The sequence below is a fragment of the Thalassophryne amazonica genome, chromosome 16 (assembly GCF_902500255.1).
Source record: "Thalassophryne amazonica chromosome 16, fThaAma1.1, whole genome shotgun sequence".
NCBI classification, from domain to species: Eukaryota; Metazoa; Chordata; class Actinopteri; order Batrachoidiformes; family Batrachoididae; genus Thalassophryne; species Thalassophryne amazonica.
In genome coordinates, this window is record NC_047118.1 from 39682051 (window position 1) to 39699681 (window position 17631).

Genomic DNA, 17631 nt, shown 5'->3' on the forward strand with positions numbered 1-17631 from the left:
TTGGGAGGAATCCGGAGGGAACCCACATAAACAAGGGGACAACATGCAAACTCCACACAGAAAGGCCACAGGTGGGAATCGATCCCTCAACCTTTTTGCTGTGAGGCAGCAGTGCTAACCACTAATCCACAGTGCTACCCGGTTTTGTAGATGCATATAAAATATAAAATGTTTGAAACAACATATGACAAACTATTATTATTCATTGTTTAAAAATATGGAGGAGTGTTCATGGATCAAAAATATTCAGTTTGATCTCAGAGCCGGGTGAAGAAAATATTTACAAGAAAATAAAGGACAAAATATTTGGATTTTTAAAATTGTGTCAGATGATACTTTGATTAAAATCGTTTTATGAACGCATGGCGCCCCTTACAGGTTTGGACCAGCGCTGCATATGTTTTAGATATTTACAGCCTTTTATTTATTTATGTATTTTTCCTCTCCTACTCTTTGGTTTAGAAATGGCATTCTGACTTTGAAAACGAGTGTCACATTTTGCTGCCAAGTGCACATAAAAGTTATATTTATTTTTTTTTTTTGGTGGTGCGCCTTTAGGAGGTGACGTCAGAGTGGCAGTTTGGCTCGATCCCCTTGCAGCCGCTCGCAGCATGCTTCAGTGAAAAATAATATTAATAATAATAATCGACACTTGCATAATAGCGACCATCCTACAGAAACAACAGCAAACTGGATCTTGACGTTGCATTTTGTTCGTCAGCAGGATAAACAGGATGTCGTCATCCGAATGTGCTGCATCAGACGAACACGAAGGTATGTTGAGTCAAAATAAGTTCCCACTGCATCATTCTGCAGTGACATGCAGATTTCAGCCAGACATTTTAAATTACTGAGCTAAAGGTATTTCACTTGCATAATTGGATTAAAACGCCATGAAATATTGCCTTAAAATTTGTACAGCCTGAGAGCCAAATGAGCCACAAATATTTGTAAAATATTTAAATAAATTCCTGAACATGTTAGTACCTGTCCAGGGGAACGCAAACCTGAAAAATATTTTCTATAGTTTTCTTGATAGTTTTAAGAATATTCCGTCATTGCTTCAGTATATAATGCACTGAAACAAGACTCATGACGTCATGCCGTAATCTTTTTTTTTTTTCTTTTTTGGGGGGAGTGAGGACAAATGAGAAGACATCTGTTGTCACCTTCCTTCTGGAAATTTGTATCCCAATAATCATAATATATCATATAAAAACATTTTTTAATATTACATTGCTATATCATTTAAAAACAATTTTTTAATATTGATATAGAGTTTATTATGTGCACCCCCCCCCCCCTCCCCACCAAAGATATCGGCCCCCTGTGCTCCCCCCGACCCAGTAATCCTAATTGCTACCATTTAGGTTGTTTTTATTGCTGTTTGTCTCTTAGTCAATCATGTCTCTCAAAAGGACATGAACAGTGTTCAGGGAAATATGTGTGATATAGGCCTTTGGTCAAGAATAACTGATTCAGTTTTGGTGCAAGGGGTAGATCTTGCATTGTTTGATTATTTTAGACTAGCTGGGGTACCTGGCGCTGCCCAGGTTAACCTGTTTTAGACATAAGCCAAATGCCAATCATTTTAATCAAAACAACTGCCCATCATTTGTTTTTGTAATGCTGATGTCTTATAAAGATAATAGTTAATGGGCTAAAGTTTGTCCAGCAGAACTATGAGAGGTGGACTCCCCAAACTAAGTGGAAATACTTGGTTAAAAGACAAACACATTTGAAGTCCTTCATGCAGACTTTGTTTTGCAATCAAATTTATAACAAAATTACACACAAAAAGTAGGTAACAGTAAATGTAAATATCAATGAATCAAAATTGAGGTAGTGGTGTTTTTCACTCTTTTTACATTGCAATTTTAGAAACATAAAATGAATGTATTCAGACAGGAAGACAAACTGGGTTGTACAGGACAGTCAGGTGCTTAACAGTTGAGAACATAAAGTAGCTGAAGAAAGGGATTAAATAAACAGAGATGGCCAACACATATACAGGGCTGGAAATTTGAATCTGCCTGGTCAAACACACAGCCTCAGCCTAAGCATGTTGTTTTGCTGAGTGTGCTGTAGAAAGAGATTAAATAAACAGATGGCCAACACATATACAGGGCTGGAAATTTGAATCTGTCATACCCACAGCCGACTATTTTGGGGGGTAATTTTCAGTTCAACTTTAAAAAAAATGGTGCTAGTTTGTTCCCCATGTCATGAGGATTCAGAATATATATAGTTTTTAGGGCTACATATTATAGTTTGAGAGTTTATACCAGACAGACAGAAAGACAGAAGTGGCAGCATGAAAAGCACACGGTACAACACTGTATGGTCTTACATAAATGGCTATTTTTGGGGTAATTTTCAGTCCAGCTTTTAAAAAAATGGTACCAGTTTGTTCCCCATGTCACGAGGATTCAGAATATATATAGTTTTTAGGGCTACATATTATAGTTTGGGAGTTTATCCCAGACAGAAAGACAGCCGTAGCCCTTTATGTATATAGATTTGATATCTCAAAAGGGCACACACTAATTTCAAATAAATTTAGTACTGAGGAAGACTGTGGGTTAAAGAGTTGTTAAAATATTGGTGTTGATCAGGATCTATAGGGCTGGATCTTGTCTTTGATCTTGCTTCTCCCTTTGATATCTGATGCCAATTCCTTTGATCGTGTCATCAGGATTGGTGATTCGATTCATGATCAAGACAAGAGTCTGCTCCTTGATTCTGATTTCTGGATCAAAGTAAGACAGACAGACAATGAAAATATAACAACCTTGATGAGGTTCAAAGATTAAGGATGAATAATCAGAATTAAAGCTCATGATCAATTGAACAATTTAGCTCTAAGATCAAGACCAAAGATGAGTGATCAATTGAATGAGTCAAGGTCAAAGATCAAGATCCCAGGCCAGCAGTAAGGTTGAAATCTAAGAATGTTTGAGAAGATATTAAGGAAAAACCCTTTCAAAATAAAAAGTGATGAAAGAAAAATACCAACGAGGACTGTTGATCCTTGGTGGAGGAATGAACTCTCCGAGTGCCCTTCTAAAGAGCAATCTGTTCTATTTATATATATAAGTATTCATTATTACACATTATCATGAACATGTACATAACAGAGAATGCCATCAAAATCAATATTGCTGCTGTAGACATTCAGAAAAACCTGTGTTTTTATGAATATGTGTCAACTTCGGGTTCAAATCCAGAAATATCCTTCTGTCTGAGGCTCAATATATACTATAATTCTTAAAGCTGAGTGATTTGAAATGCATATTTGTAAAAGTAGTGTGGGTACAACAGATGAGATTGTAACGCACATGCATTATGACTGTCTTCTGCCAGTCTGCGATGTTTCACCTCCTGCACTAGAGGGCAACACTGAGCCACTGAGGATCGCTCTGGTGGGACGAACAGGAACAGGCAGAAGCTCTTCTGGCAACACCATCCTGGGCCGGTCGGCCTTCTGTGTGGAGGTGTCGCCCAGTTCTGTCACCTCGCAGTGCATGACACAGAGCCAGAAGGTTGGTGGGAGGAACATCTCTGTGATCGACACTCCAGGCTTCTTCCACACACATCTGTCTCCTCAAGAGGTGATGGCAGAAGTAGGGAGGTGTGTGGACCTCTCCCTTCCAGGCCCTCACATCTTCTTGGTGACTGTGCGGCCTGGTAGGTTCACGCAAGAGGAGATACATACGTTGCACTGGATCAAGACTATGTTTGGACCCAATATCACCAGGTTCATTATGGTGCTGTTCACTTGGGCTGACCAACTGAGGGACAAATGCATTGAGGACTTTCTGGAGCAGAGTGAAGAGCTGATGGAGTTTGTCAGTAGTTGCCATGGGTACCATGTTTTGGACAACAGTGGTCAGGCAAAAGAGTGCTCACAACAGGTTCTACAACTTCTTGAGAAGATGGATAAGATGGTGGCAGAGAATGGAGGTGGTTGCTATAGCAATGAGATGTTCAAGGAGGTGATCAGAGAGGGACATGAGAGGGTTCTAGGAGGTCATGGACTTGAGTGCCTGTCCCTTCAGGAGGTGAAGGAGAAAGAGGACCAGGCAATGCTGATGGAAAACAGCAGGGAGGAAGAGGATGCCAGGAGGAGAGCAGAGAGACTTTTTTGGTGCGAGATGTTGACTGCGCTTGGGAAGGGGGCGGCAGAGGGGGCGGGCATCACGGGGAAAGACAAAGGGAAGGGCAAGCCCATCAAGAAGGCAAAGGTGGTAGAGAGGGCTGCCGCTCTGGCTGCTTCACCGCTGTCAGTCACCTCAGCTGTCAAAGTGGTGGGAGGGGCTATGAGAGAAGGAAGTAAGGTCTTATACAAGCACCGCAAAGCTTTGTTTCACCGATAGATTCCTGAGTGCAACAAGATTATGTCCATTGTACACCGCACGCTTATTGTGTGTGGGGATTGTTCATGTGTTTTGCAATTACTATGCTGTTACAAAATATTGTGTGTTTGTGTTCGTGCAGCTCACAAAGAAAGATAGACATCCTGCTGTGTCACAGATGACGAGAATAACGATGTGTAACAACGTGCAACTCAGCCACATCGCTTTGGGGTCAGGGGAAGCTAAACACTAACGCTCTAATCATTTTTAAATACTCCCCCCAACACACACACACACACCCGCCACTGTTATGTTAATGTTACAAAAATATTGCTGAATCCATTACAAATTCCACAGAGTAAACAGGAGTCAAAGTCTTTTTAATATTCAAGTTCCGAAAGCAAAGAACAGATTGATGCGCTGATAAAAATAAAACCAATGAATGACATTTTGTCAGAAGGTGACAGTTATTTACAGTGAAATATTTGTTTTACTTCCATGTCTGCATTAGTTAGATGTTCTACGAGTATGTTTGGCTTCATCAATAACATGAGTGTGTCCCCTTTTTTGGGGGTCACACAGATTAAACAGCTCAGAGAACAAAAGATGAGGATGAAGAATGAAATAAGGAACACACTTGACATTAAAAGGTGTCATATTATATGTGACGTCCTATCAGAAAATTAATATAGGTCACCAGGGGCCTCATTAAAAAAAAATCATGTGCACAAGCAAAAACCATCTGCACATCATTTTCCACAGAATTCGAAAGTTATGAAGACCATATGGTGAGAATGTGTGCACCTCACACACCTTCGTCAGCCCACGCAGGCACACATTTTTCAGAGCATATCGAGCCTGATATGAAGACGTAATGTAATGTAATGTAAAACAAAGCAGCCAAAGTCACCATTTGTATTTATCTTTAAAATATTGTTTATGTATATGCACTTACTTTAAATATACAAGTTACCATTCCCAAACTGCATTGTAATTAATTGCAAGTGAACTAAATTTTTATCAGCCCTCCTGAGGCATTTGTTGATTGTAACTACGTACAAGTTAATCACCTCAGTTATTTTTCATTGCTTTTTTGTTATTTGATTTCTAGAACCCGATACCTTCACAGGAAACATATTTCTTTTTCTCTACCTCTCAGCTCACTGTCTCAGCTTCACATTTGGCATAACTGTGCTGGTTCTGTGCTTTTTTTTTTTTTTTTTGCCTTTTTCACTGCTGTTGTCCATTGTGTGTAGGTGTCACTTGTCTTTAGACCGCCAGGTTTTATATGCAAAAGTTCATGTGAGGTTATGACTATTAACATTCTTTGTCTTTGATGAGCCAAAGGCAGTTTTTGCACTTTGGTAGATAATAAAGATTTATTCTCTTCTGTTTATGGCTGGGTAAGTGGACAGCAGGGCCGTGCACGCATGTGCACTTCCAGGCCCATTTAAATTGATAAAGGTGAACTATCGACACACTTGCCTTTATAACTCTGGTGAAAAACATGCAAATGTACTGTCTGGTGCAAACAATCAAAGAGACAAGAGTAACAAGAAGCAGACAAGAAGAAGGCACAGTTAAAAAAAAAAAAAATCAGGTCTTGCTATTTCAGGCCACAAGTTTGCTTATAGCAGGATAATTCATACATGCACAGTCACTGCACTGTGGGATGTTAAAGATGTTTAACATACATAACAGTATTAGATAAAACAATATGACCCCTTTAAGTGTCAGCATGTAATACAGTAACCTACAATATTTGTCATTACTGTGAATCACTGGTAACACAGTCAAATATGTTGCGCTGAGTAGAGGGTTAGCAAGACTTGATGCGCATCTCTGGGCATCGCAGGAAAAATTGCATTGTTTAAAATGAATTTTTTTTAAAGCCTTTAAAGTTTGCAAAAAAGTAAGTTACAAATACTCTTTCAATTGTCATAAAGCCACCGTTTCTCACCACCTGACATAAAAATTAAAGCTAAATACACAATAGTCATAGTGTTTTTCGGGTGGCCAAAGTTCTACAAGCACATCAGGGATACAGTCGGTGTGTCGTGCTGTATGTTACACACGTATCTCTCAAAGTACTGATGGCATAAAAACACACACAGTAGCGATCAAGCAGAAATTCAGTTTCTACACTCAGACCATTAGCTCCATTGCTATAGAACAGTTGAAGAACAAAGTCTGTGATTGCATGGTGAACTGGAGCAGGGAGAGAATATCTACGTATGTGGCGCAGTTTTAAACTGGCATTGGGAGGCTCATCTTTCCTTTTCCTCGAAGAACTGCAGACAGAATGAGAAAAAACACACGTGTTAAAACCAACTATACTTTAACTAACATCCTGCTTAATTAATAAGTATGGTTAAAAACTAAACTGTAGGGTCAAGGACGATCACCGCTAAAATGGAACGATGACAGGATTGATATTTTTTTTTATGTATTTTTACCGATATTACATAACAACAGTGAACAATCGATGTTGATAACATTCTGGACTCTCAAACCATTCTAGCAGGGGGCAGTAAATCATCTATAAATATTAAAAGCATACGCGAATGATTTTATTTAGTAGGTTCAATGTAAGTGCATACTATAATTGCAAATATGTTAAAAATACATGGATGACACAGGAAAATGAAAACACTTTCATTGTGGTTCATTTAAAAATCAAATGACAAAATAGAAGCAATAATAAAATAAAATAATAATAATTACAATAACTATATTCAAAAACCTAAACAATTTATAAATGCATTAAGACAGTAAATTAACATTAAAAAAATTACATAACTAACAGGAAATAAAAGGGCTGTGTTCTTCCTCTAAAAACTGTTGAGGTCTAAGGTTCTAAAAACATTCTGGATTCATATGCCATTCCAACTCATTATAGAAACTTTGTATAATTTATAACCACCCTTCAAAAATGTCAGTTTCCTATTTTATAAACACTACCCAATCTAGAGCCCATGGATCCTCACGGACACCACGCTGGTTCTGATTTATTGACCTTTTTTTTTATTATTTTGTATATCAATAGATCATCAGTTACTTCTAACAGTAATCCAGTGATTATTCAGAAATGGAAATAACAGCTAATTGCATCTCTCTCTCTCTCATACATATTATATATATCTCCAAAGTAAAAGTTAATGGAGAAATAGTTTCATGATCAGTAAACGTACAGTACTGCAAATAGTAACAAAACATAATCATTCGAATTACTGCCTGTCTGTCTTTAAAAAAAAAAAAAAAAAAAAAAAAAAAATATATATATATATATATATATATATATATATTAAAAAAACACAAAAAATGAAATAAATTAGCAGAGAGAGGGAGATTTTTTTTTGTTATTTTATTTATTAGTGTACTTTAAAATGACCTACACAAAAGATAATGGAGAAGGCTATTTCATGGACCACAAATATAAGTTAAAATTTTACTTAATACATTATTTAGCAAACAGAAATCAACTTTTTGTTCACATTTTTTGATTAGTTTCAAGTTAGAAAATGTTACTTTGTGCGTTTTGGCTCAGAGTAACATGCCCACAGACTAAAGTTTTGGCTCCAGTTACTTGTAAAACATATTTATTCATATTTAATAGATGAAGAGATGGTCAGTTAATTTAAAACTAAGTGGAAATCCTACATATTAGGACTGTAAAAATAATAAATCAATGTAATAAATAAGTAAATGTTTGCAGTCAACAAGCCTCTAACTTTTGTCTGCTGTCTGTCCTTGATTAGACCCCAGTACTGCTCACAGCCAAAGCTTCACTACATAAATATTTATTACTAACCTCTTGTGATGTAAAGGTAGAAGAAATCGCAGTAGAAAATGGTCTGCACAACACCGGACACCACGGCAATCTGGTCCCAGAAGCCCTCTGTGTGGTAACGCCATGCCCAGTTGGCAATGTACAGCGCTCGGTAGAGGCCAAGAAAGAAGAGGTAGTGGGTGGTGATGGATTCCGCCTCGCCGGTCTTTGTGATCATGAAGAGCTGTGGCATTATAGCCACCGCCTCCAGGAAGATGGAGAAAGTCCACAGGATCTGAAAGGAAGTCAAACACAGAAGTTATGTTGTCAGATGTATGACATAAAAGCCATTTTGATGTTCATCTTCTAGAAACAGGTTTTTCAGTTCACGTAGCACAGGAGTAAAGTGTTATCCATTTACCTCCATTGGGGTGAAAGCGTAGTGCTCGAGGAAAGACAACCCGATGACTGGTACTAACAGGAACTCCACACGGAATGTGTCGTTATCGGAGTCATACGTTTCCCTGAAGCGCATGTAGATCAGGTACACGGTAGCATAGGACAGACCCAAGAATACCATCTGAAAGCAAAACAGAGTGGTGAAACTCAAACAGGACAAAACGCTCTGAGTACTGAATAATCTACAGTTAGGAAGATAACCTGCTGTCTAATACCCCAAGCTATTTTAACAAGATGTTTGAGATCTGGGTCTATACGTTTACCTTCATGGTGGAGTTGTAGGCTGAAATGAAAACGGTGAACAAGTCCAGGTACCTGGTGGTGAAGACTAGTGCAAACAGCACCTGAGACTTCCCAGAGATACCTGCAGAGAAAATATTTTAAAGTTGAACCAAAAAAACGTTTGGGTGCACACAAAGCAGTTGAAGTCAGGAAGCAGCCCGGCATCTTACACACTCGCTCGTCCGTTTCCTCACAAACATCTTGAAACCTTAGAAGAGCATGCATTACAGTTCAACTGCAGATCTGGCTTTAAAAAAATGTAGCATCGGTGACCAGAGAAAAGTGCACACCTGTATGATGCAGTGAAGTGTAACAACCACTATTTAGTGCAGCAGATAAGAAAATATTTAGAGCGGAATCCTGCACATTATTCACTTGATCATAACAATTCCAAAAAGCTATAGTTTGGACTATCTGTGACTCAATGTTCTGGAGTTATGAGGTAAAAACAGCAAGAATGGTGACAAAGGTCAGTTTCAAAAGTTAAAGTTGCCCCAATTTTGGTAAAAAAAAGTGATGCAAATTATTAGTTGAGTTTACAGAGTTTTAAAAAGGAATAGTTTGGACCATGTGTGATGCTTAGTTATCATGTTACGGGTTGACATAAGTCACATGTCATAGAATCCAATGAACATTGTTGAATGCTTGTTTGACCTTTACTTTAGAGACCAAGCATTCAACAAGCATTCATCCTATTAGCTCAACCAGTAATTTGCATCACTTTTTACCAAAATTGGGGTAACTTTAACTTTTGACCCCTGTACAAACTGTAATTGACCTTTGTCACCATTCTTGCTGTTTTTACCCCATAACTTGATAACACTGAGTCACAGATAGTCCAAACTATACCTTTTTGCAATCATGATGATCAAGCAAATAATGCGATATAGTTTTCAATAGGATTCAAGCATCTTTTAATTTTGACCCCTGTGTAATTCTTCAATTGACCCCTACCTAGCTGTCTATTGAAAATTCAGATGGCTAATTGGTAATTTCAAAAGAGTAATGTCTAAAGTGTATTTGTGCCAAATTTGATGCTTGTATCACCATTTGCAGGATTGTTTCAGTTATCTGCTGCACTCATTTAAAGGGGTTTCAGTGTGCAAAATCTGTTTATCTTTTACAGTTAAATATGGCTGTTTTTTTGGGGTTAAACATTCAGGCAATTCTACGGTAACGGAATGACAATCTGAGCTAATCTGTCGTGGTTAGATGCCATATGTCCAGATTTTGCATTTGATCATTAATGATTGATCTCTGCTCCCCTCCACAGCATGTCTTTTTCTTGGTTCTCTCCCTCGGCCCCAACCAGTCCCAGCAGAAGACTGCCCCTCCCTGAGCCTGGTTCTGCTGGAGGTTTCTTCCTGTTGAAAGGGAGTTTTTTCTTCCCACTGTCGCCAAGTGCTTGCTCACAGGGGGTCGTTTTGACCGTTGGGGTTTTTACGTAATTATTGTATGGCCTTGCCTTACAATATAAAGCGCCTTGGGGCAACTGTTTGTTGTGATTTGGCGCTATATAAATAAAATTGATGAATTGATGATGATTTTGCTTTTGTTGTAATTCCGTTACCATAGAATTACCCATTCTCAAACTTCCATAAGTTTATATCTGAACTCCTGCAAACAATTCCTTCTTGCTCTGGCATACACGTCCACTGAGCCATTCTGTTTAATACAGCCACATAGTCCAATAGTCCAAAGCCAGTTTTTACCTGATCAGATTTTGTACAATTTAAGAGGACTAAACAACACTTTAGAATCCAGCCCAGTATACTGAGGCTGACACACACAAAAAAAATGTATGGTGTTCCTCTCTGAGGGGGCATGGCAACCAGCATGTTCTTTCTACTTAAAAGAAACAAGGTTTTTTTTTTTTTAAGGTTACATCACTTCAGAGTTTATGGTATTTTTGGTTAGAAAAGACACCTCCTGTTCAAAATGCACTTGTTGCAAAAGTTTATGTAATCCCCTTAAAACAAATTCTTGCGTGGAGACTCCCTTATGACAACTTAAGGCTGTACTTTTGCCTTGAACTGCTAAGGTCTTATGTGTTGCATACTTTGACTTATCTGGAAACAAACTAAATGTTATAATTTCATTAAAGCAGCAGCATTACCTCAAAAATGTCAAAAAATAAATAAATAAAAACTGAGTGTATCAATAAAAAGGTGTGCCTTTTTTTGTCACCAAGTGTTTTTGCCACGTAGACGACTCTTCTGCAGGACTGCTCAACATTACATCAAAGATGCTGTGAATCGTCATAGTGGATCACCGCTTTATGACCCAACAATCACTGCAGCGTGTGGGCCTACCGGCACAGGATCTGGACCTCCATATCTTCAGCAACAGGATGATAATAGCCAAAAGATGTGACACATCACCGGCCAAACGAAAGATATTCATTTTTCTTTATCTTGTGTTTCAGTCTTCACAGGCCTCAGCGGGTCACGGAGTTAAAAGTTATTAAAAGGCAAAAAGAGCAACACTCTACAGCTGCTGAACTACTGCACAAAAATAAATAAATACTGCAACATACGGACAATTAAAGCAGCTCGTTGACTCGACAACTAAACGCAAACAACTACATTAAGACGATTTAAGCAGATCTTAACGAAACCCAACTAAATGTGTAACATCTGAAAAACATGAGCAGCTTCCGAGAAGATGACGTGGCTGACAACACGAAGCGAAGAGTTAACAACACGGGTAAAGATAGTTACCTCACACACAGCGGAAAGGGTTCGGCCCGCCCACAGCGGAACAAGCATGCTCTTTTGTCATTCAAATATCCAAACCTTTATTGACAAATAATACGTAATGGTGTAAAAACGAATTTATTGCACTATAATAAGCAAAAATGAAGGAAAATGCAGTCTGCTCGCTTTTGTGTTGAACAGGTTATTGTAAGTCTGAAAATATCATTTCAGTGGTCCTTTTGGCTTTTTGATGACAAACATGTCATTTGAGATGACACAGAAAACAAAATGGGATTTGGGTCCAGGCCATTTGGTTTGTTGAATACTGTATGAAATTTTGAGAGAATAAAATAAACTAAAACTAAATAAGCAATATTTTATTATCCAACGTTCTTGTTTGTCCCCTGCATTTTACCCATCCTAGTTATAGTTATTAGACACAATCCAACCACTAAAAGCAGTGGGCGGCCACAGTCCAGCGCCTGGGGACCAACTCCAGATGGAGGGACACTGCCTTGGCCAGAGGCATAGAAAGGAACCACTAAGGTCTTATGTGTTGATAATGAGGATGTTTTTTGATAGTGGGAAGAAACCAGAGTGTCTGGAGGAAGCCAAAGCAGACATGGGGAGAACATGTAAACTCCACACAGAAAGGACCAGTTGGGAAGTGATCCCAGAACCTTCGTGTTGAGAGGCAACACTGCTAACCACTAAGCCAGCGTGCCTGCCAGGGTACTAGAGACTTAGACCATTATTCAAACCTCAGATTCAGGAGGAGCAATACGGGTTCAGTCCTGGTCATGGAACAGTGGACCAGCACTTTGCCCTCACAAGGATATTGGAAGGGTCTTGGGAGTATGACCAATCAGGCTGCATGTGTTTTGTGGACTTGGAAAAGGCACCTTGAGGGACCCAGTCCCTCATTGTGTGCTGCAGGAATGTGGGGTACAGAAAATGTTGCGTGATCCAGTCTCTATACGAGCAAAATAGGAGTTGTGTCCGCATTTTCAGCATTACATTTGACCTGTTCCCAGTGTGTTCTGGACACAGCTAGGGCTTTCTCTTTTCACTAAGCCTGTTCATGATCTTCATGGATGGGATTTCTAGGTACAGTCAGGGACTGGAGGGTGTTCATTTAAGTGATCTCAGAATTACATCTCTGCAAGGATGATGTGGTTCTGTTGGCTTCATCAGACTGTGACCTCCAATGTGCACTGGGAAAGTGTGAAGCAACTAGGATGATGATCAGCACCTCCAAAATCTGAGACCATTAACTTCTCTGGGTCAGGGGAGAGTTACTGCCCCAAGTGGAGGAGTTTAGGTATCTTGTTCATGGGGGTAAGTTGGAGCTTGAGATTAATAGATTGATTGGGGCTATGTCTGATATTCTGTGGATGCTGTACTGGACTCTTGAAGCAAGTGACTGGTGAAGAAAGAGATGACACAGAAGGTGAGACTCTCAATTTACCAGTCAGTTTATGTTCCTATCCTCACTTTGGTCATGAACTTTGGGTAATGACCCAAAGAATAAGGTCCCGGATACAAGTGGCAGAAATGAGATTCCTCTGTCAGGTATCTGGGTTTACACTCCAATACAGGGACCAAGCTGCTTGATATATTGCAGCATCATACTACAATTAATAATTTATTAGTTTTCTGTATGTGTTCACTCCAATCAAGGGTCATGGGGAGTCGGCGCCAATCCCAGCAGGCATACGGCATTAGGTAGAGGACATCCTGGACAGGACGCCAGTCTATGGCAGGGTCACATATAGACAGACAAATAAACACATCCGGTCAATTTAAAGTTTCCAAATCAGCATGTCTTTGGAAGTGAGAGGAAGCTGAAGCACCAGGAGGAAACCCACACGAACACGGGGAGAACATACAAACGCCACACCAACACGACCAGGTGGGAAACAATCCCACAACCTTGTTGCTTTGACAAAATTGTGCAAACAACTAAGCCACTGCGCTGCCATAATAATAATAATAATAATAATAATAATAAGCTGTATGTCTGTCAAAAACATTATTATCTGAACCAAAATCTCTCAAACCACGTACCTTTTATTATTTGTCATGGTTTGATGCCTCCATCTGTGACAGATCGTCCTTCTCCACTTCCTCCGTTATATTTTTTAAACTATGGCTAAATTGAGAAATCAAACACATATTGTGCCCCTGCATCCTCCTCACATGTTTGTTACAGAGCAGTGGATAAATAAAACCAGAACAGGGTGAAATTGTGGAGGAATCCTACGTGTTCTCTCTCTCTCACACACACACACACACACAATATATATATATATATATATATATATATATATATATATATATATATATATATATATATATATATATATATATATGAGCTGAGTATTCCATTAACTTTAACTAGTAATGACTTCATGACTTTCTTTGCTAACAAAATTTTGACTATTAGAGAAAAAATTACTCATAACCATCCCAAAGATGTATCGTTATCTTTGGCTGCTTTCAGTGATGCCGGTATTTGGTTAGACTCTTTCTCTCCGATTGTTCTGTCTGAGTTATTTTCATTAGTTACTTCATCCAAACCATCAACATGCTTATTAGACCCCATTCCTGCCAGGCTGCTCAAGGAAGTCCTACCATTATTTAATGCTTCAATCTTAAATATCAATCAATCAATCAACTTTTTTCTTGTATAGCGCCAAATCACAACAAACAGTTGCCCCAAGGCGCTCCACATTGCAAGGCAAGGCCATACAATAATTATGAAACACAGTCTACGTCTAAAGCAACATAACCAAGGGATGGTCCAGGGTCACCCGATCCAGCCCTAACTATAAGCCTTAGCGAAAAGGAAAGTTTTAAGCCTAATCTTAAAAGTAGAGAGGGTATCTGTCTCCCTGATCTGAATTGGGAGCTGGTTCCACAGGAGAGGAGCCTGAAAGCTGAAGGCTCTGCCTCCCATTCTACTCTTACAAACCCTAGGAACTACAAGTAAGCCCGCAGTCTGAGAGCGAAGCGCTCTAATGGGGTAATATGGTACTACGAGGTCCTAAGATAAGATGGGACCTGATTATTCAAAACCTTATAAGTAAGAAGAAGAATTTTAAATTCTATTCTAGCATTAACAGGAAGCCAATGAAGGGAGGCCAACACGGGTGAGATATGCTCTCTCCTGCTAGTCCCCGTCAGTACTCTAGCTGCAGCATTCTGAACCAACTGAAGGCTTTTTAGGGAACTTTTAGGACAACCTGATAATAATGAATTACAATAGTCCAGCCTAGAGGAAACAAATGCATGAATTAGTTTTTCAGCATCACTCTGAGACAAGACCTTTCTGATTTTAGAGATATTGCGTAAATGCAAAAAGGCAGTCCTACATATTTGTTTAATATGCGCTTTGAATGACATATCCTGATCAAAAATAACTCCAAGATTTCTCACAGTATTACTAGAGATCAGGGAAATGCATCCAGAGTAACGATCTGGTTAGACACCATGCTTCTAAGATTTGTGGGGCCAAGTACAATAACTTCAGTTTTATCTGAGTTTAAAAGCAGGAAATTAGAGGTCATCCATGTCTTATGTCTGTAAGACAATCCTGCAGTTTAGCTAATTGGTGCGTATCCTCTGGCTTCATGGATAGATAAGCTGGGTATCATCTGCGTAACAATGAAAATTTAAGCAATACCGTCTAATAATACTGCCCAAGGGAAGCATGTATAAAGTGAATAAAATTGGTCCTAGCACAGAACCTTGTGGAACTCCATAATTAACTTTAGTCTGTGAAGAAGATTCCCCATTTACATGAACAAACTGTTGATCAATCTATAATATGATATAATATGATCAATCTATCTTTGTTAGTTGGTTATGTACCACAGGCCTTTAAGGTGGCAGTAATTAAACCATTACTTAAAAAGCCATCACTTGACCCAGCTATCTTAGCTAATTATAGGCCAATCTCCAACCTTCCTTTTCTCTCAAAGATTCTTGAGAGGGTAGTTGTAAAACAGCTAACTGATCACCTGCAGAGGAATGGTCTATTTGAAGAGTTTCAGTCAGGTTTTAGAATTCATTATAGTACAGAAACAGCATTAGTGAAGGTTACAAATTATCTTCTTATGGCTTCGGACAGTGGACTTATCTCTGTGCTTGTTCTGTTGGACCTCAGTGCTGCTTTTGATACTGTTGACCATAAAATTTTATTACAGAGATTAGAGCATGTCATAGGTATTAAAGGCATTGCGCTGCGGTGGTTTGAATCATATTTGTCTAATAGATTACAGTTTGTTCATGTAAATGGGGAATCTTCTTCACAGACTAAAGTTAATTATGGAGTTCCACAAGGTTCTGTGCTAGGACCAATTTTATTCACTTTATACATGCTTCCCTTGGGCAGTATTATTAGACGGTATTGCTTAAATTTTCATTGTTACGCAGATGATACCCAGCTTTATCTATCCATGAAGCCAGAGGATACGCACCAATTAGCTAAACTGCAGGATTGTCTTACAGACATAAAGACATGGATGACCTCTAATTTCCTGCTTTTAAACTCAGATAAAACTGAAGTTATTGTACTTGGCCCCACAAATCTTAGAAGCATGGTGTCTAACCAGATCGTTACTCTGGATGGCATTTCCCTGATCTCTAGTAATACTGTGAGAAATCTTGGAGTTATTTTTGATCAGGATATGTCATTCAAAGCGCATATTAAACAAATATGTAGGACTGCCTTTTTGCATTTACGCAATATCTCTAAAATCAGAAAGGTCTTGTCTCAGAGTGATGCTGAAAAACTAATTCATGCATTTGTTTCCTCTAGGCTGGACTATTGTAATTCATTATTATCAGGTTGTCCTAAAAGTTCCCTAAAAAGCCTTCAGTTGGTTCAGAATGCTGCAGCTAGAGTACTGACGGGGACTAGCAGGAGAGAGCATATCTCACCCGTGTTGGCCTCCCTTCATTGGCTTCCTGTTAATGCTAGAATAGAATTTAAAATTCTTCTTCTTACTTATAAGGTTTTGAATAATCAGGTCCCATCTTATCTTAGGGACCTCATAGTACCATATTACCCCATTAGAGCGCTTCGCTCTCAGACTGCGGGCTTACTTGTAGTTCCTAGGGTTTGTAAGAGTAGAATGGGAGCAGAGGCCTTCAGCTTTTCAGGCTCCTCTCCTGTGGAACCAGCTCCCAATTCAGATCAGGGAGACAGATACCCTCTCTACTTTTAAGATTAGGCTTAAAACTTTCCTTTTCGCTAAGGCTTATAGTTAGGGCTGGATCGGGTGACCCTGGACCATCCCTTGGTTATGTTGCTTTAGACGTAGACTGTGTTTCATAATTATTGTATGGCCTTGCCTTGCAATGTGGAGCGCCTTGGGGCAACTGTTTGTTGTGATTTGGCGCTATACAAGAAAAAAGTTGATTGATTGATGGATTGATATATATATATATATATATATATATATATATATATATATATATATATATATATATATTGCAATTTTCAAGTCTGTTTCAAATTCTTTCAACTTTGTGGAAAAATATAGACAATTTAATACAATTTATGCAACAAACATGTGCTTTATTATTATTATTTATATATATTTCATTTAACATTATGACTAATCATGGACAGGCACAAAAAGAGAGCAGTAAATGAGGAGGACATCCTCTGCAGAGAGCTGAGCCATTATGTACTGTGATGTGTGTGCCAAGCAAAAAGTTATGAGAACTAATCTGTCAGTCAGAACTGATTAGTGACTATTTATATATCGCTGCCATCTCTCAAGAATCTGTCTGTCTGTGTGGACGTCTCCTGAGAAGCTGCACGGTGAGATAGACATAATCTGATTCGTCAGTAATCCTCTGTCAGTCACAAGCAGGCTGTCATTATTGTTCACCCAGAAACAGAACAACATTTAGCTTTTAATAATAGTGTTATCTTACTTATAGCCATGCAGTGATTCTATTTAAGTCTTGTGAATTGTACCAGTTTTCTAAACCTCTAAGATAAGATGCATGTTTTACAGTTTGTGGTGGGTCAAACAATTTTGACCGTGTGCATGTT

General features: G+C 38.8%; 2 protein-coding genes across 2 annotated transcripts; one reads left to right on the forward strand and one right to left on the reverse strand.

The window, feature by feature from the left end:
* Window positions 1–612: 612 nt before the first annotated feature.
* LOC117527327 (GTPase IMAP family member 9-like) lies at window positions 613–4442 on the forward strand. The gene is made up of 2 exons (XM_034189642.1): window positions 613–766; window positions 3362–4442. The coding sequence occupies exons 1-2, from the start codon at window positions 735–737 to the stop codon at window positions 4374–4376; spliced, it is 1047 nt and encodes a 348-aa protein (XP_034045533.1). The 5' UTR covers window positions 613–734; the 3' UTR covers window positions 4377–4442.
* A 272-nt stretch (window positions 4443–4714) lies between these two features.
* Window positions 4715–11569, reverse strand: LOC117527328 (ER lumen protein-retaining receptor 3). Its single transcript, XM_034189643.1, has 5 exons — window positions 11178–11569; window positions 8847–8947; window positions 8546–8704; window positions 8167–8419; window positions 4715–6646 (listed from the first exon to the last, which is right to left on the reverse strand). The coding sequence occupies exons 1-5, from the start codon at window positions 11266–11268 to the stop codon at window positions 6603–6605; spliced, it is 648 nt and encodes a 215-aa protein (XP_034045534.1). The 5' UTR covers window positions 11269–11569; the 3' UTR covers window positions 4715–6602.
* Window positions 11570–17631: the final 6062 nt, after the last annotated feature.

Bases quoted from the DNA above. Each gene is read 5' to 3' on its own strand.
- LOC117527328 (XM_034189643.1), bottom strand. From the start codon at position 11,268: ATGAATATCTTTCGTTTGGCCGGTGATGTGTCACATCTTTTGGCTATT. The intron at 8,948-11,177 runs GTAGGCCCACAC...TTTTCTCTGCAG, and splicing joins GAGGTCCAGATCCTGTGCCG to GTATCTCTGGGAAGTCTCAG. The intron at 6,647-8,166 runs GTTAGTAATAAA...TTCTGTCTGCAG, and splicing joins CTACCTTTACATCACAAGAG to TTCTTCGAGGAAAAGGAAAG.
- LOC117527327 (XM_034189642.1), top strand. From the start codon at position 735: ATGTCGTCATCCGAATGTGCTGCATCAGACGA. The intron at 767-3,361 runs ACACGAAGGTAT...CTGTCTTCTGCC, and splicing joins GAATGTGCTGCATCAGACGA to AGTCTGCGATGTTTCACCTC.